This window comes from Prunus persica, chromosome G3, assembly GCF_000346465.2.
Source record: "Prunus persica cultivar Lovell chromosome G3, Prunus_persica_NCBIv2, whole genome shotgun sequence".
NCBI classification, from domain to species: domain Eukaryota; kingdom Viridiplantae; phylum Streptophyta; class Magnoliopsida; order Rosales; family Rosaceae; genus Prunus; species Prunus persica.
In genome coordinates this window covers 359,172-376,769 of record NC_034011.1, presented here as the reverse complement: position 1 = coordinate 376,769, position 17,598 = coordinate 359,172, and the positions used below count along the sequence as shown (strand labels likewise).

The window sequence follows — 17,598 nt, the reverse complement described above, 5'->3', positions numbered from 1 at the left end:
TCCATGGTAGGGGAAGAATTTGAGGGTAAAAGAAAAAGATGTGTTTAGGAATTTGAAGATATGAGGGATGTGTATGGAGATATGAATTTGGGAAAGATAAATATGAGGAATATGATTTAGGGTTTGTGTTTGAAGAAAGTTGATATGAGGATTTAGGTTTGTGTTTGAAGAAAGTTTGATATGAGAATTTAGAGACAACCGAAGATTAATTGCTCTGATACCATGCTAAAATATGAATATGGTTTGAATGTATTAGGTTAACTTTATTCTTCTTTATAAGGAGGTATATATAAGAGTTTATATGGTGCTTTACAAGGAATTAGATACAGTAAAGAATTAGGAAAGTATCTCACAATTATACAATGATTTATCAATTATATAAAAATAGAAAAATAAATCCTTTAATTAATTAAAAAAATAAATTTCATTGATTAATTAAAAGATTACGTCAACATATGGCACATAAATCAAATGTTAGAGTTCCTGTTAAGGAAAAGAAAAACAAAAAGATAGTGAAATTATTCCACATAACAGAAAACCCCGACCAAAAAAGACAAAAAAAAGTGCAGTCAAAAGTTTTATTAGATAAATGCTTGTAAGTTGCAATGGATTAAGTGGAATTTTAACAGAGGAAAGCATGGGGAATAAATCCACAAAAGCAAAGTAATCTAATACTTACTTTTGGTCAAAAAAACACTAAGAGCAAATATTTCTGAAAGGTTCATGGCTTTCCCACGAGAAGAGTCTAAGATTCCTCCTACAAAGCTATCCTCCTTTGGTTAAATAATCTCAATCTTTGTTGTGTTAATTCTTGTACGAACGGCACAGGTACAACAACAATTAGGAAAACATTCTCCCAAGGGGATTAGATGCTTCAAATCACTTGAAGCATTAGCGTAGTTGACCATATCTCAGTAAAAACCGCAGCTGCATGCGTTCTTCTAGAGAAAGTAGAAAACAGAAGAGATCATAGTTTCTAACCCTGCCTGGAGAACGGAGAGGAAGAAAACAGCCATGTCTCTCTCTTCTTGAACATTATTGATTGGGTGTGTCTCAGAAGAAAAAGCCAAAAGATCATGTGATATATTATTACTTTCAGTTTTGCACGTTATGATTGTATTTTTGTCAATTTGGCCATATAAAAATAGTTTAGAAATTTTCCACAAAAAAAACTTGTTGAAACTGATGAATATTACGCAAGGATTGTTGAAGATCATTTAAACAGTTTTGAAGATGTGATTGGCTTCTTCGTGTATTGTTGACAAGAGACCATATGGACTCAAGTGCATGCTCTTGCTTATATAAGTGAACTAGCCCAACATTTTGCCGACACTACGCTACAAAACTTGAAATAGACAGCCATGCTATTTGGTTTCTTCTTGTGTTGATGACAGACTACATGGACTCGAGTGCATGCTATTTACCTATATAACTGAACCAGCCCAACATTTTGCCGACACTACTAAAATAATAGAAAAGACAACGTCTTTATTCCTTCAAACCCGTCGTGGTTGTGACCGACGTATTTTCACACTCCAATTAAGACAATTTGCTTGCACCATTGTTGATTTCAAACAACGATACACATTCTAAAATCGTCGTCTAATAATATAGTTATGTAGACTTTTGGCATGTGATTTAATATTGTTGGGATGTTATCCATACGATGATTTTTAACAACGATGAGGCCGTAGCTATGGTGATTATACTAACATTCTACAACAAATATTTTGGATAGCCTCACAATAGATTCTACAAAGAAGCCATATATTGATATTTTTACTACTTTTATTGACCACCTCTCTAATATAAGTGGATCACACATACACCGTCATCAAGGTAGTCAGTAAAAATGGTACAAATAGTATTATCGAGTATTTTTTACTCGAGATAAATAGAGGAGGAATTTTGCAAAGATAATATAAAACAAATAAGAAATGATTCTCCGTCATGTTGATTGTAATTTAAAAGTTCAAATTGAATGAATGGACTAACTAAAAAAACAAACAAAATTATCTGATCAAATTATTATGGTAAAAAAAACTATTAATATGAAAAGTAATGACTTAAAATCATATATTTTTCCTGTTTTCAACCAAAAGGGTAGTAACAAACAATGCCAACGCAGTGGTTGAGTCAATATACTAAAAAGGAATATAATCTTATGTGATAAAATAGTCAAAGAACTTAGATCAATAAAAAATAATATGGGGATTAGCTCGTGAAATGTTCTTATCTCACACTTCTCACTAATATATAAATGGGGCACTTGCCACTAGTGAAGTGTTATTATCTCACACTTCTCACTAATTTGACATTGATGTATCATTATAGTTGATGATCTACCTTAGAATAGAAATCCAAACAGTATACAATAATGAAAATGTTTTGTCTAAATAAGGAGAACCACACTGTATACGTGCCCTCAATTCAAAGATACAACTTTCAATCTATATAGAATACGGATAGATGTATTATTCTCTTTTACATGTGGCTTCCCTACCCTATCCAACAATGCGCTCTATTCCCTAATCGCAGTCAACCCTATTTTTGGTTCTCATGAGGAAGACGCTAGCAGCGGCAATGACCGTCATTATCATGATTCATGAATCTGATTTGAGGGGCTGCTCAAATTTTCAAAGACGAGGAGAGTTAAACTCAATCGTCCACGTGTATGTGACCGACTGATATTGATTTATAGCATAATTCAGATACATTAATGGCTTATAATTACCCAAGCGTCACACGACTGAGTAACTATTTTTAAAAAACAAGAGAATTGTGGGGATGGGAACAGTGTATGTCAACTATCAGATCATACCAAATTACCAACCAATATAAAGATTTGATTTGAGAAAATTGTGCAGCTAACAGTAGTCTAGATTCAGTGGCACCATTAGTACACCGTGGTCTACACGTTTGATCAAATTTTAGGGTCAATCGCCATGGGGATGAATTTGACTAATATTTTTCGTATTCAAAAGCCTTCAACATATTTTTTTGCCTTTGATTAGTGTCTATCACTCGGCATGGAGGGTTGATAGATTTGGGTATAGCCATGTCATTGCACGACCGTTCCACAGTTACAGAAATGTATCCTTATAAATAAATAAAAAATTAAAACAAATCCTGAATTCTAAACTCATAATTTCACAAACCAAACTAATACCCAAACATACGAGAATTTTACTAGAACAGTGAGCATCTCTCCTTACATCTAATAACATTTAATTGCTAGGAACTCAAAATTACCAGATGCCGCAAGATTTGCCAATAATTCAGGGCTTTTTATGTGTTGGGTTAAATGGACGAAGGATGAGGGTTTTAGGTTTGTTTGCGACAAAAAATTTGGATCCGGGCTTTTTGTGTCAGTAGAATAAGACATGAATGAGGCCCATATCCAAATGGAGTCTGGTGGCAACAGACCAGAGCGGGACTCGTGCCCCTGTGAATCTGTGATCGTGATTTTGTGGTCTTGAGACTCCTGAGTATGACATGTTACTTGCTTTTCAGTTTTGTATCTCTCGCTGCTTTTCTTCCGCTTTATAATTCCTGCTCTTTTTTTGTGCTTTTTTTTGTTTGACCATGTCTTCTGCTTGTGCAACGGCTCCAGCAGCCTGCATTTCAAGCCCAAACTGTCCCAGCAGTCTCAGCCACATACCCATTTGGAGAAGCTCTTCTCTAAGACCACCACCACCTTCTTTCAGTGACATCTCCTTCAAAATCCCATGTGGGTCTTTCAAGCGAAGCTCGAGCCTCACTGGATTCAGAACCCTCTCCCCTGTTATGCAATGGCAGGACTGCACGTAATGCCACCTCTGCTTTGCTTTTATAATACTCTAGTTTTTTTGTCTGTCTCTGTTTTTCTTGTTCATCAGTCATACAATCAGGCTATCAAGAAATAGTTAATTGGTAGTATAATGGAGCTTCAATGATTGCTTAGACTGAATCCACATTAGAAAATAATTACTGATAATCCATACTTTTCAGAATTGAGTATCAATTAGTATGTAGCTTTCCCCTTTGATTGGAGGGTTTCCATTATACTCTAATTTGTATTTTGATTTTGATTATGATTATTAGGACTGTTGTAGACCAACTTCTTCACCATAGTGCACATAAGTATTATTCTTATTTCTGTCTTATTAGACTTGTATAATCAAATGCACAAGATATGGGTGGTTTCCACTAGTAAGTGGTTCTTATTCAACATATACTTTACCTGGAAAATGCCCTGCCTGTTTATTAAGTTGATGCTTCTTATGATGCTTAATCCTTTCTCAGAACCCAATGAAAAACCATAAGTAGTATCAAACGAGTGCTTGGAGTGAGGTCTAGCACCTTTCTGCTCTAAATTCGGGCAGTAAATGAAAGCCTTACTAATAATGTGATCAAATGCAGAGTAAAGATGGAAATTGATGTGCCAATTTCAGTTGCTTATGATTGCTACTCTGATCGTGAGGCAATTCCCCGTTGGATGCCCTTTATTTCAACTGTGAAGGTGCTAAACAACTCTCCCGATGCTCTTTAGATGATCTCTAATTATATTTGAAGCAAATTTGCTTTTTCTTTCTGGTGCTATGTAACGTATATCCACTTGTATCAATACGTGTTGCAACCCAATAATGTTTTTTACAGCCTATATTTTATTGTCAGTCAGTGAAATGTTGATAAGTCTGCTGATTGTGAGGGAATAATTGATTGTCCTATAGTTTGATTCCTTAAGAGTAAAATGCTGTAGCTAATATTTTTCAACTTGGCTGATCATAGGTTCAGTTTCTCATTCTTAAAAGATTGATATTTGATATACTGTTTTATAAAAACAGATATTGGAAGACAAGCCTGACCTATCACGATGGTCACTTAAGTATAAAGCTTTTGGCCGTGATATTGAGTTCTCATGGCTTGCTCGAAATATGCAGGTAAGAATTATGTTTTAGTTAAAATTTGTTTTTCCTTCCACAATTCCTCCATCAACTGTAAGAGAAATGATGTGTCCTTACAATATTCCCTTTCTCACTGTCGTGTAAATACCTTCGTGCAGCCTATACCGAATCAGAAAATCCACTGGAGATCTCTGGAAGGTCTTCCTAACAGGTGAGAAGAAGAGAAATATTAGAAGAAAGTTGAAACTGTGTACTTTAGTAGACTTTTTGCTCAATATTATAAATGTGTCTTTTAGGGCTTTAGATGAAACATTTGGAAAGAATGCATTATAAGCACTTTTTTCATAATTGATTGGGGTTTATGTAGTGTTGATGCTTGTATATTGTGTCATCCTAGAGCTTATATAACAAATTACCAAATCACTTTTAGTTATTTGGTTAAAATCTACCGAGGAAATATGGTAAATCAGACTATTGAAAAAAAATACATATGAAATTTCAGTGTTGAAAGTAGTTTCTTGGTTGGTGTAGCTAAGTAAACTAGAAGCTACCTGGTTCTATCTCCAGCAAAAGCTCAAAGACGACATCTTAGGTTCATCTTAAGTGGAAATTTTGTATTCCATATGAGGGAGTGAATACTCGATAAAAGAGTGTAAATTGTTTGATTTCTTGTTTCTAAAAATTATCTGGAAGTCACTGTCTGGTGCAGCACAGACATTGATGCTCATGTTATTTAAGGTTGCAACATAGGAAAATATAATAATGAGGGAGGAATGTTAAATGTTGTGTTTGTATATTGTATGCAAATGAAGTAGGCGCTATTTCTTTTGCTTTCTATGTTGATATGAGAATCTTGATAAACTGTTTTACTTGCATGGCAGAGGTGCTGTCCGGTTTTATCCAAAAGGTCCTTCATCATGCCTAGTAGAAGTGAGGCTGCTCTTTCAAATATTGACTTTGAATTTCTGCAGTTGTAGTTTTTTGTGGTGTTATGAATCTTCTTTACACGCTTGTCTCTGATCAGCGACAGTTTGACGGTGTTCAATGCCTCTTATAGGCATCAGAATGCCATTCAATTGATGCCTCCCTGGGGAGATCAATAATTTGCAATTAGATTATTTATAATTTTTGCTCCATCCTTGGCGATCAATTGAATGGCCTGGACGGACATTCATTGGATTGGTATAACACAAAATAATATGCATTGACATGGTTTTCCTGTTCTAGGTTTCTCTGAGTAACGGAAACTAGGAAAAGAGCAACTTTCTTTCTGATTTTCCATGTTGTATATCTCATAGTGCTCCTGTCATTTTTCAATCTCAGCTAACCGTGTCTTATGAAGTTCCTCCAATCCTGGCTCCAGTGGCATCAGTAAGTGTTCTAACTATGGTTTAGATATTATACATTCTCTACACAGGTTGAAAATCAGTTCAAATATAAAGATTTTGTTTGATAGCATTGCATAAAGAACATAACAAAATGTTGTTACTTGACGTGGGATGAAATAATCCATCATTCTGATTTCTGATATGACATCCTCCAGGCACTGCAACCTTTTCTTGAAAGTTTACTTGGACGTGGCTTGGAAAGGTTTGCAACATTTTCAAAAAGCTACAAATCAGACTCAACGGTATAACAGTTCAAAAGGTTAACCGATTCTGAATGTCACAAATTCGTTTAACGTGGCAAATGTTTCCAATGAAATATAATACCAATGTGCTATCATTTAATTTGTTATCAGTTGTAATACCAATGATTTTCTTGCTGAAGAACAAAAGGAGCACAATGAAGATCTTTGTGAGATCATTTGGGTCAATGGCCGTCTCCTAAATGAACGGCTTTCTCTGTTGTATGTCACTCCCCTAAAAGAAAAAGAATTAAAGAAATTATGATACCTTTAGGCTTGGAGTCTACGTAATCTTTGTTACTTGAATTGTTTATGAATGGATTACTTGACTTGTTTATGCTTCCATGTTTTGTATCAATCAGCCTTGATACGGAAGAAAATGGATGGTCCTCTATTTCTCTCTCTCTTTCTGGAAGTTATACTAATGGAAGTCAGGTAATTGACATAAAAGCCCTGTGAGGATTTTCCTGTTGGCTAAAAAATCCCTGTTATATTTGTCCCATCTTTTTTAAGATCAAGCACCAAAAGACACGGGGGAAAAAAAGAAGAAAGAAACAAGTCATTGAATTATAGAAAATCACTTAGTAGCTTGTCAAATGCTAATCGTATATTAGGGGTTACATTGTTGAAAGCCAAGTGCTAAAAGGACAAAAGCAGAGGAAGAGCTAAAAAGAAATGAAGATCCAAATAATATACATAAAATAAATACACATGAGAGGATTACAAATGGACTACATCGGATGAACCAATCACTCTCTGCTGTAAACTAAAAGAATGTACGAACATACATCTTTTTACAACACAATCACCATCCGCGTCCCCCTTCTTATGTATGTACATCAACCCAGAGCTCACTGAACACCTACAAAACTGATAGCTGCTTTTTTATCTCATGACTGAAGCAGCCAAAACAATGTATGAGGGAGACATTTATTTGAAAAATTATATCTACAATCAACCGCTGGCACTGCTGTCCAACAAGTTCCTCAAACTACATAGGGCCTCCGCAGAGAGGCTGCAGCACCTAAATCTTCGTTCCCGCTGTGGTGATGGTTCTCGATGATCAAGAGGGGAGAAGCATACCACAATCACAGTGAGATTATCAAACGTGTTGAGGCGAAGAGCCTCCATAACAAGATCCCTTGCGCACTGCTCCGGGTCATCATGCCGCCGTAGCCCACGTCGAACAAGGCTAACTGCATGCTGACTTGACATCACATCCCAAATCCCATCACACCCTATAATGAGAAACTCATCATCCTCTGTTAAAACCACTTGCCGGAACTCTGGATCAGCAATAAGGGGTGATGAAGAACCACGGGGAAACTTCATGTCCCAGTCACCTAATGCTCGGGTTACCGATAAGACGCCATTCAGATACCCATCATCAACATATCCACCCAATTCTTCAACCCGCTTCCTTTCTGAGGGATAAATGGGCCTGTGGTCTTGAGACATATCGATTGCCTCTCCTTTCCGGCAGAGAACAGCTCGACAATCCCCAGCATTGGCTACCATTAGAAGCCTGAAAAAGAAAATAATAAGGTCAATCACCATCGAAGAGAATAAAAAGTAGAATGGACAAAAATATATAATTGCCAATACTGAAGAGGTATGCAAATAAAATTTCGTACTCGGCATAACTTGAATCAAAATAAAAGGTTGACAAATCATACATGGGATATTAGTTTTGATAACGAACTACACTTGATATAGTAGCATAACACCATATGTTTGTGAAATCAATATTAGATATTTGAAATGAAGCCTAGGTAGGCCAAGGAAACAGGTTATTTTGGCACAATGTGAAGGGAGGAAAAAGAGTTCTAAGGCATAGATATACCTTCCAAATATCATAGCAGTTAATGCTGTTGTCCCAGATGAACTGCTTACACTGCGGTCATCTGCCAGCGCAAGGTCAACCAGATGAAATGCCTTACGGAGGGAGTTCTCAAGCTCCTCTGAGAAAATCTCATCAACTTCAGAAATCTGAGGAAAATTGGCATCTTCAAAAAAAAATCTGAGCATATTTTTTCTGACATAAGATGCCGCTTCAGGTCCTCCATGTCCATCAAATACCTATATAACATTTTCAACCTCAGTAAGCATCACAACTAGCAAACCACAAGTTCAAGGTCATTGCAATTAGAAGTCCAAAGTGATATTATTACCCCATACAAGGCACTTGGCGTGGGAAAATTAAAGAGTGATCCCAAGTGTGAAGATAGATCATCTATTAGTATATGTTCATCTTCCATATATCTACGGGGTCCGATGTCAGCAAAGCTACCAGAACGGAGCCTAGGGAAGAATTGAAGATCAGCCGATTCTAGAGCCAAATCAGGAATTTTATCCGCAGGTTTAACATCCTGAAAAGGAGTAAAGAATAAGGAATTAAATGCCAAGATTTTCCATTGACACATATAAAATACTACCATACTGCCTGGTAGCATTGTTTCTAATGAGCAGCAACTATACAGTAGAAATTGAAGGCATAAGACACGAAGAGAATGTATGATGTGTATCCATTCCTAAGATTTTCCAAACCTATGTGAATCAGTTCAAATTTTCAATTCACAAAGCAATTCATATTTGTTTAAGTTCATTAATAATGCGGATAGTTGTTCACAATTATAATTATGTAGCGCTAAGATCATCATATAAACCATCCGTCCAGACTTGCAAGTACCCAACACTCACACAACATCACAATTCTATGTCAAGAATACAGTTTTCTCTACTTTATGAGACCAAAAAGAACAAACAAATAACTTGATACAGCACAGGTTCTGAAAGGAACCAGAAATCTACAAATTGCCAGCTTTGAAAATCGGCATCATACATGGGCAAAAAGTCAACATTGATTTTCATCCACATCGAACCCAACCAATGTTTTGATGAATCATGGTAACAGAGTACCCTACCAGGCGGGCATCTTTTATTTAAGGGTCCTTTATTTAATCATCACATTAGCCAAATAATAATTAGTTATCTAACAAGAACAAAAACTTGCCTCTACCTTGTAAGAACCAACTTTCGCAGTTCAATTATAAAACAAGGTAATTCACTCTAATTTCTTATATTTATGTGCAAAACTTCCATCAAAATTCAGCTACCCAGTAAGCACAAAACCCTATATTTTAAAAGTCAGAAACCATAAGAATTCAACGGAAGTACCAAATTCGAGGTCCAAAACTACCAAAAAAAAAAAAACCCAGATTCATGATCACCTAAAACCATACTAAACCACATCGCAATTGACAACTAGAAGATCAAACGGTCCAAAAAGCGGAGCATCAAGGTCAGAAAACTCACGACTTGAGAGCTCGTTATAGCATCGGAGACGGATTCCGAAGCACGATTTCGGTCAAAACTCTTGGGCGAAATCGACTGTGAAACTGCAACTACATCTTCAACCTCATGAACATTAGTCCCTTTACCAAAATACTGAACCTCCAAAACGGGCACGCTCTGCTGACACACAATCTTAGCTTCTGCCACCATTTTCTATCAAATCATACCACACAAACAAACACCTTTAAGAAAATGATCCCAAAACTTTGTTAAGCTCAAAGAAAACTTCAACAACGACGACGACGACGAAGAGAATCAGATAATTTTTGTTATTTTCTCGCGGTTTCTTGAGACTTTTCTCGCACTTTCTATTCGGTTTTCTTTCTTTTTTAGCTGAATCAGCGAAGAATTGAGTGAGTTTGGCTTGAACCGGTATTTATATGGTTGGGTTGTTTGGGTGAGAAGGGTTACCGGTGGCTAGCGGTAAGGTTGTTGGGTCATTGACACGTGTGGGTTTTCAGGAGCTTTTACAGTTTACTGTTGAGAACAGCAAGGATTTCGGTTGACGGACACGTGACGGTTTTTAGGTTGACGCGTGACTTTTGGACTATTGCAAGAGCTGTTACCTGGAAATTACTCAGACGCCCTTCTTCCATGAACAGCTTGAATGAACTGTCACTTACCGAGTTGACTTTTCAGCGGGAAGGAGGGTGTATGTGGCATTGTCGGTTGTTTCAGAGGGTAATTTGGGGAAAACGTGGCTGTTGCCGCGGAGAAACTTTTTATTGGCATTTTCAGCGTTCACACATTACAATGCTTTAGCTGAATGCATGCTGACGTTGAGGAGTGATCATGCACGACAGCATGAATGAGAGAACTTTTTTCCTTGAATTGACGGAAATGTCCCTGGTCTTTCTTTAGAGAGGGTAAACCGCATACAACAAAAGTCGAGCAGCTGTTTGGACGGTCAGATACCAACACGTCCAAATGGTCTCATCTCATATAATCCCTACAACAACTTCTTCTGTGCAAACCTTCCACGCAACCAACTTCTTTTGGAACCGATACTCAAACTAATCACGCCAACACCGATCACATTTGCAGAGAGTTGAACGTAACGAATTGGTTGTACGCATGCATCAAGCTACCAATCCTATAGTTCAATCAATTTCTTTTTCCAATCAGCGAACCGATCATTAAAACTATCGACAACATATTGAGATAATGTAGTCTGTTTGAGAATCATGTTATAGTAAAAGGTTCAATTTGTGGATTTCTCCCTAGAGGTTATAGTATATTTGATGTATGGAGAGATTGCTTTTGTTTTTTTTTTTTGGGTTGCCAAAATTAAAAAGTGATATAGGAGGTTTTCTCTCACACAGTGTTAAAATTTTATGACAACTAGCCTGTAAGTCCATGCTTTTTTAATAAAATTAAATCCAATTAGCAGAGAATTGCTGTATTTAATATAAAAAATACAAAAGTTACGACAGAAATGTCAACGCATTTACGTGTCATTCCCATAAGTAAATTAAGTTTCCAGAAACCTATGATACTATGTACGTACATATATATCACTACTTTTGTTAGGTAAAAAATTTATGTGTTGGCTCATTATTGGTAAAATGTGCTAACGTTGAAACTTGAAGGCCTTGCATGATTGACAGATAAGAAAGATAGCTTGATGAGAATGTATTGTTTCGGGATTTGGGCTTTAAGGTTGATTATAATCTGAGCAACGGTGAAATTATTGTAACGTACCTTTCTTATCTCATCCCTCAAATGATGATGACGAATGGATATCCAATTATTTGGGTTTTTGGAGATTCGAGAACATTAGGTGGCGTTTTAAGCGTGGCTCTCTTACATCTCATCTCATGTCTTAACCAAATTCCTTTACTTTTTCTTATTACTGGATGTGATTAGGTGTCCTGCCTTCCTTTGCCACACACCATTTGTTTTATTTTAAATTAATTATGCTATAAATTAAATACAACCCTTAATTATGCTAAAGTGGGTTTGGTTTGGTTTGGTGGTCCGACTGGTCAAGTCACTAATTATTTCTATGCAGATGGTCCTCAGTCTTAATTATTTGTTAATAATGACTTATGAAACCAACACCTGAAAATTAATGCCTTGTGGATCACCAAAACCTAAAATCTGTCACTAATTCATTGTTGGTTACCTCAATTACAAACCCATGAATTGATTAATTTATGTAAAGCACTCATTATGCGGATCCAACACAAATTTAATAACCACTACCTTATCTGAAAACCGGCTACTACTTTGCACAAACTTTATATCATATATCACTATGAATATGATATTTCTGTTTGAGATTCAAGGTTTGATTTGAGGGATCATATTTGACCCAATTCGAATTTGATCAAACTGGGCCAGGGAGAGTAAAGAAAAGTACATATCCTTATTTCGTTTCGACCCAGAACTGAACCCAACGGATTGTTAATTGTTGGGCTCATAATTGGGCCAAGTATTCTCAAGGAATTTGTGCTGTTGGGCCTAAAAAAATCTGATGAAGGATAATAAAGTAATTTTGCTAAAAACAAGAAAAAGTCGGATGAGGAGAGAAAACAAGAAAGTCATGGGGAGGGCAGCCAAGTCTCCAACTGCCATAATAATTGCTTGTTTCAAAGCGAGAGACTTTGAAAGTGGACGGGACAGGCCCCACCATGGGAGGGGTTTGAAGTTTGACCGGTCAAAAGAGGGAGAGACTGTTGAAAGTTGAAAAAGAAAGAGAGGGGTTTGAGGAACGAGGAACGAGGCAGAGAGAGAAACAGATATATTACCAAATAATTGGTTGATTAATAATATTATTTATTAATTAAAAAAACACACATAAATGTTTGAGCTCTTCTCTTTCTATTTGTCTGTGTTTTTGAGTTTTGACTGCCTTCTTCTTCACCAAACAGACAAAAACCAAACCAAATCCAATCTTCATTCATTTCATTAACCAACCTCAACCCCTCCCCTCCCTCCTCCTTTGTAGTTTCTCCAAAATCCAAATCTCAAATCTCTCTCTCTCTCTCTCTCTCTCTCTCTCTCTTCCTTTGTAGTTTCAAGTTTCAATAACACAACCCAAAACCAAGTAAATAGCTTGTAGCCTGGTACTAATCAAACTTAATCAGATTGGAGTGATTCTGATTGACATTTTCAAAATTTCACATCGCATCATCAATCTAACCCACTGATCATGGCGCACCCTCACGCAGATCGGTAAAATTCCATTTTTTTCTCATACCTTTACCAGCTTATATATATATATATATATATATATATTTTTTTTTTCATTTTGCCGTTCTGTTTGTCTGTCATATCAATTACATTTTTTTCTTCTCTTTTTTAGCTATTTAAATTTTTAGCTTCTCTCAATATGTTGTCGTACGTACAATAAAATCAAATCCTGTTGTTTTTTTTTTAAAAATAAAAATTTTCATTTTGCCCTTTTCTGTAGTGTAATTTGTGTTTGAGATATGTTTGGTTGCCAAGAAATTGCAGGAAAGTGACAGAAATTAAAATTTGTGAATTGTAGATAAGAGCCTTGTGCTGCAGCATCCGTTTAATTTATGGGAAAGTGCCTTCCTTTGTTTTGTGCTTGCTCACTTCTTTATTTTGGATTTGCTTCCTTGCATCACATATTTAACTGTTTTTATTGTCAATTTTTAGCTCTGGTATGATTTCATTGAATCAATCTAATGTTTAGTTATTAACTATTTTAAAGTTTTCGAAACAAATTCACATTCGGTGCTTGGCTTTGTCCTCTTGTTTAATAATTCCGTTACAGTTCATAGATTCACCAATAAAGGAATGTATTAATACAAGGAACTGTGTCTCAGCGTTGATTGACTCCAATCAGAACATCTGTTTTATGATCTTAACAACTTTTGGAAATAACTCTCATCACATATATTGCCATTGGATAAATGCCTTAATGCATCGTTATGCTTTCTGCAGGTAAATTATTGATTTGTTTTATTAATTTGAGAAGGGGAATCTAGAAGGCTATTCGCTCAGTTATTTTTGTTTGAGCTCATGGCTTCCGTAAGTGTGGTTCCTGCTTCTGGAATTAGAGACCCCAGTGGAAATGTAGTTGGTGTCGATAGTTTGCCTAGTGGGATGAATGATATGAAAATTAGGGATGAAAAGGTAAACTATGCCACTTCTTTCATTCTTGTATCTCCAATATTTGTTATTTTATACAAGCTTATACTGATTCTGAAATCTGTATTTATTTTCGTTTTCCTTTTACAGGAAATGGAAGCAACTATTGTTGATGGTAATGGAACAGAGGCGGGTCATATCATTGTCACAACTATTGGTGGAAAGAATGGCCAACCAAAACAGGTAACTTTTTGAAATGTTTTTCCCCCCTTCCATTTGTATAGCTGCGTTTTGTAGTTTCTTGTATTTCAAATTGATGATGATATGATTTTCCTTTAAACGAGTGTAGACAATAAGCTATATGGCTGAGCGTGTTGTTGGACATGGATCTTTTGGATTGGTTTTCCAGGTAATTTCTTGTATTACTGTTTTGCAGCTTTTAATGAGCTTATTCTCAATGAACTGTTTGTGGTTGTGGGTCTGCTAATTTTGATCGAAATATTTTGTTTGAATTTATGTCACTGAATTGTTATTTTGATTTTGTTATCCAGGCCAAATGTTTAGAAACTGGTGAAACTGTTGCTATTAAAAAGGTTCTTCAAGACAAGAGGTACAAGAACCGGGAGTTGCAAACCATGCGTCTACTAGACCACCCAAACATTGTGTCCCTTAAACATTGTTTCTTTTCGACAACTGGAAAAGATGAGCTATACCTTAACCTTGTACTTGAGTATGTCCCCGAGACTGTCCATAGGGTGATCAAACACTACAGTAAGATGAACCAGAGGATGCCACTTATATATGTCAAACTTTATTTTTACCAGGTATGTTTTGTCTCATCTTTATTCTTTACTACAGATTTGTTCTAAATTTTTTGTATCCATACATGTTGTTTGAATTGTAAAATATTCCTTGCAATGCCTTCAGATGAGGTCTGCTTTTGTTATCATTTTGATGAAACACAGTAGATACATTTGGTTTTGAGGAATTTAAGCTTCATTACGTGACTTAAATAACTCTTACAATTTATCAGAGAATAATAGGTAACTACTTTAATTTTGAGCTCTTACATCTAAATCCTTATATCTCTTTGCAGATTTGTAGAGCACTTGCTTACATTCACAATAGTATTGGAGTTTGCCACAGGGACATTAAGCCTCAAAATTTGTTGGTATGTTGATATTTGCTCTGTTCTGTACATTGGTTCCAAATGTGCATGCATGGTTAATTGATTGTGTATCTACATTCTAACAGGTCAATCCACATACTCATCAGCTTAAAATCTGTGACTTTGGAAGTGCGAAAGTCTTGGTTTGTTTTCTGCATCCGGGCATTCTCTAATTATGCTCTTATTTTTACTCTGGGTAATGATTTTACAATACTGAATTGGTTATACATATGACAGGTAAGAGGGGAACCCAACATATCTTACATCTGTTCGAGGTATTATCGAGCACCTGAACTTATATTTGGTGCAACCGAGTATACAACAGCCATTGACATCTGGTCTGCTGGCTGTGTTCTAGCTGAGCTACTGCTTGGACAGGTAGGTTTTGATCTTCAGTAAGTTAATTTCCTTCTTATTTAGGCTCTTATATGTGTGCTAATTAAGTAATATCTATTTCTGGCAGCCCCTATTTCCTGGAGAAAGTGGAGTAGACCAGCTTGTTGAAATCATCAAGGTGATTGTGAGCTTTGAATTTTTTCAACATTAAGCTGTTGGGATAATGGTAATTGTTCTCATATTGATTTTTCTGACTCTCATCCAGGTTTTAGGTACCCCAACAAGAGAGGAAATAAAGTGCATGAACCCTAACTACACAGAGTTTAAGTTTCCCCAGATTAAAGCTCACCCATGGCACAAGGTACTTGGGATATCACTTGTGGTTTATTTGCTTTCCAAGAAAACTGCATGTTAATATTTCTTTTGTGTATCATTGATAATCAGATATTCCACAAGCGCATGCCCCCTGAAGCTGTGGATCTTGTATCGAGGCTACTGCAGTACTCTCCAAACCTTCGAAGTACAGCTGTGAGTATTGATGCGATCCATTATCACTCTACCTCTTTCAGGCTGTCTTTGCGTTCATCTATGTTATGTTGTCCTCATCCTAAGAAATGCTCATTGATTTTATGCTGCATGTGCAAGCCCATGTGGAGTCCATTACATACTTCTTTTTCCTGTCCTATATATGGAAAGTCTGTAGCTGGAGTCTGACCTTAAATATCATGTATCCTATGTATGGGATATGCCTTACAGAGTTCTGCTCCTGATTGAATGTTAATCTGTCTACTTAAGCTTAGTGTGGTACATTATGCCATCGAGATGTTATTGTAAAGGGTTTATGTTTCCAATGCAGTTGGAGGCCTTAGCTCATCCGTTCTTTGATGAGTTGCGTGACCCTAACACCCGCTTGCCAAATGGACGTTTCCTCCCCCCATTGTTCAACTTTAAGGCTCATGGTAATAAGCGTTTTTGGTACTGTACTTTCTCACTTTGATTTTATTCATTGAGATGTCTAATCCTAACCGGTAATTCTTTTTTAATGATCCTGGCATTGATTAGAACTGAAGGGAGTACCTGCAGAGATGCTGGTTAAGCTGATTCCAGAGCATGCAAGAAAACAGTGTGCCTTCCTTGGGTCGTCGTGACTGTTCTTAGTAGTTGATGTTTGCTCTGCACAGGAAAATGTGGGCTGCTGTAGAAACGTAGCTTGTGTCCCATTTGAATGTGATCGTCATATTGAAGCTGTAATATTTGTCTTTTCAAATCCCTTGTTTATTTGTTGTTATATTTATCCGCTTTAGATTTGTAATGTAGAAGAAAGAAGATTAAGAAGGTTCTTCTGCTTACTAAGTCCTCAGATCTTAATGGGTTTGCACACCCTTGATTATTATGATTATTATTCTTTTTTTCTTTTTATATTGATAGATTGTCATGTAAGCAGATGTTACTCATATACCTCAATGGTTTGTGTTAGATATGTTTGACAATGCGGTTGTACTAAATGACTCGTTTGCTATCTTTTAGGTGGCACAAGGGATCACCACATTCAGCTCAACAATGCAATTGTTTATTTTGGTGAGCCTCGGGGTGTAACGCGACTTGTGCCTTAGTCGTTAGCTATTAGCTGTTAGCTGTTAGCTGTTAGAAATGAGGTGGGTTTTAACAGAATAACAGCAAAAAATAGATTTTATTTACATGCTTGTAATGTCACAATGACCTCAAGGTTGGAGGAAGGACAGTTCACAAGTGAGGAGAGAGAGGGTGTTGAATAGAAAATTACGATTTTATGAAAGTTGATCAGGCTATTGAAGCTGTGCACTTTGCCGCTCAACCAGTGGAGAGGCCGGAGTATGCCCCTTTGCTGGTGCTAAGGTTCTGCATCTGAGGTGTGTTTACAAGGCCTTTCAAAGGAGGATGATGACTTTAAGTCTTTTTGTTTTCATTTTTCTGCAGTGCAAACGACGTCGTCTTCGCAATGCCTTTGTTTACTTTTAATGAAACGCGCAGTATTGATGCAATTCTGACTTTGTCAAATTACTACTTTAACCTTTTTATTATCCTCCAACCAAAAAAAAAAAAATCTTTTTTGTTATAAAACTAGAGGGAGAAAATATAGAGAGAAGTGATATGTTAAAGATAAAGCTTCACCATGTTTATTCCTT

The 17,598-nt window shown here is 36.4% G+C and overlaps 3 protein-coding genes across 3 annotated transcripts; 2 read left to right on the top strand and 1 right to left on the bottom strand.

The window, feature by feature from the left end:
- On the top strand, positions 3,478-6,856 carry LOC18788020. The gene is made up of 7 exons (XM_007221500.2): positions 3,478-3,806; positions 4,402-4,501; positions 4,827-4,922; positions 5,045-5,097; positions 5,768-5,816; positions 6,210-6,257; positions 6,430-6,856. Exons 1-7 carry the CDS (start codon positions 3,586-3,588, stop codon positions 6,520-6,522), a joined length of 660 nt encoding a protein of 219 aa, XP_007221562.1. The 5' UTR covers positions 3,478-3,585; the 3' UTR covers positions 6,523-6,856.
- Positions 7,076-10,220, bottom strand: LOC18788019 (probable protein phosphatase 2C 49). Its single transcript, XM_007221423.2, has 4 exons — positions 9,829-10,220; positions 8,685-8,882; positions 8,357-8,592; positions 7,076-8,038 (listed from the first exon to the last, which is right to left on the bottom strand). Exons 1-4 carry the CDS (start codon positions 10,015-10,017, stop codon positions 7,468-7,470), a joined length of 1,194 nt encoding a protein of 397 aa, XP_007221485.1. The 5' UTR covers positions 10,018-10,220; the 3' UTR covers positions 7,076-7,467.
- Positions 12,665-16,938, top strand: LOC18788101 (glycogen synthase kinase-3 homolog MsK-3). The gene is made up of 13 exons (XM_007221422.2): positions 12,665-13,044; positions 13,783-13,974; positions 14,080-14,172; positions 14,279-14,338; positions 14,481-14,753; positions 15,026-15,100; positions 15,184-15,240; positions 15,335-15,475; positions 15,561-15,611; positions 15,699-15,794; positions 15,878-15,961; positions 16,290-16,392; positions 16,496-16,938. The coding sequence occupies exons 2-13, from the start codon at positions 13,861-13,863 to the stop codon at positions 16,579-16,581; spliced, it is 1,233 nt and encodes a 410-aa protein (XP_007221484.1). The 5' UTR covers positions 12,665-13,044; positions 13,783-13,860; the 3' UTR covers positions 16,582-16,938.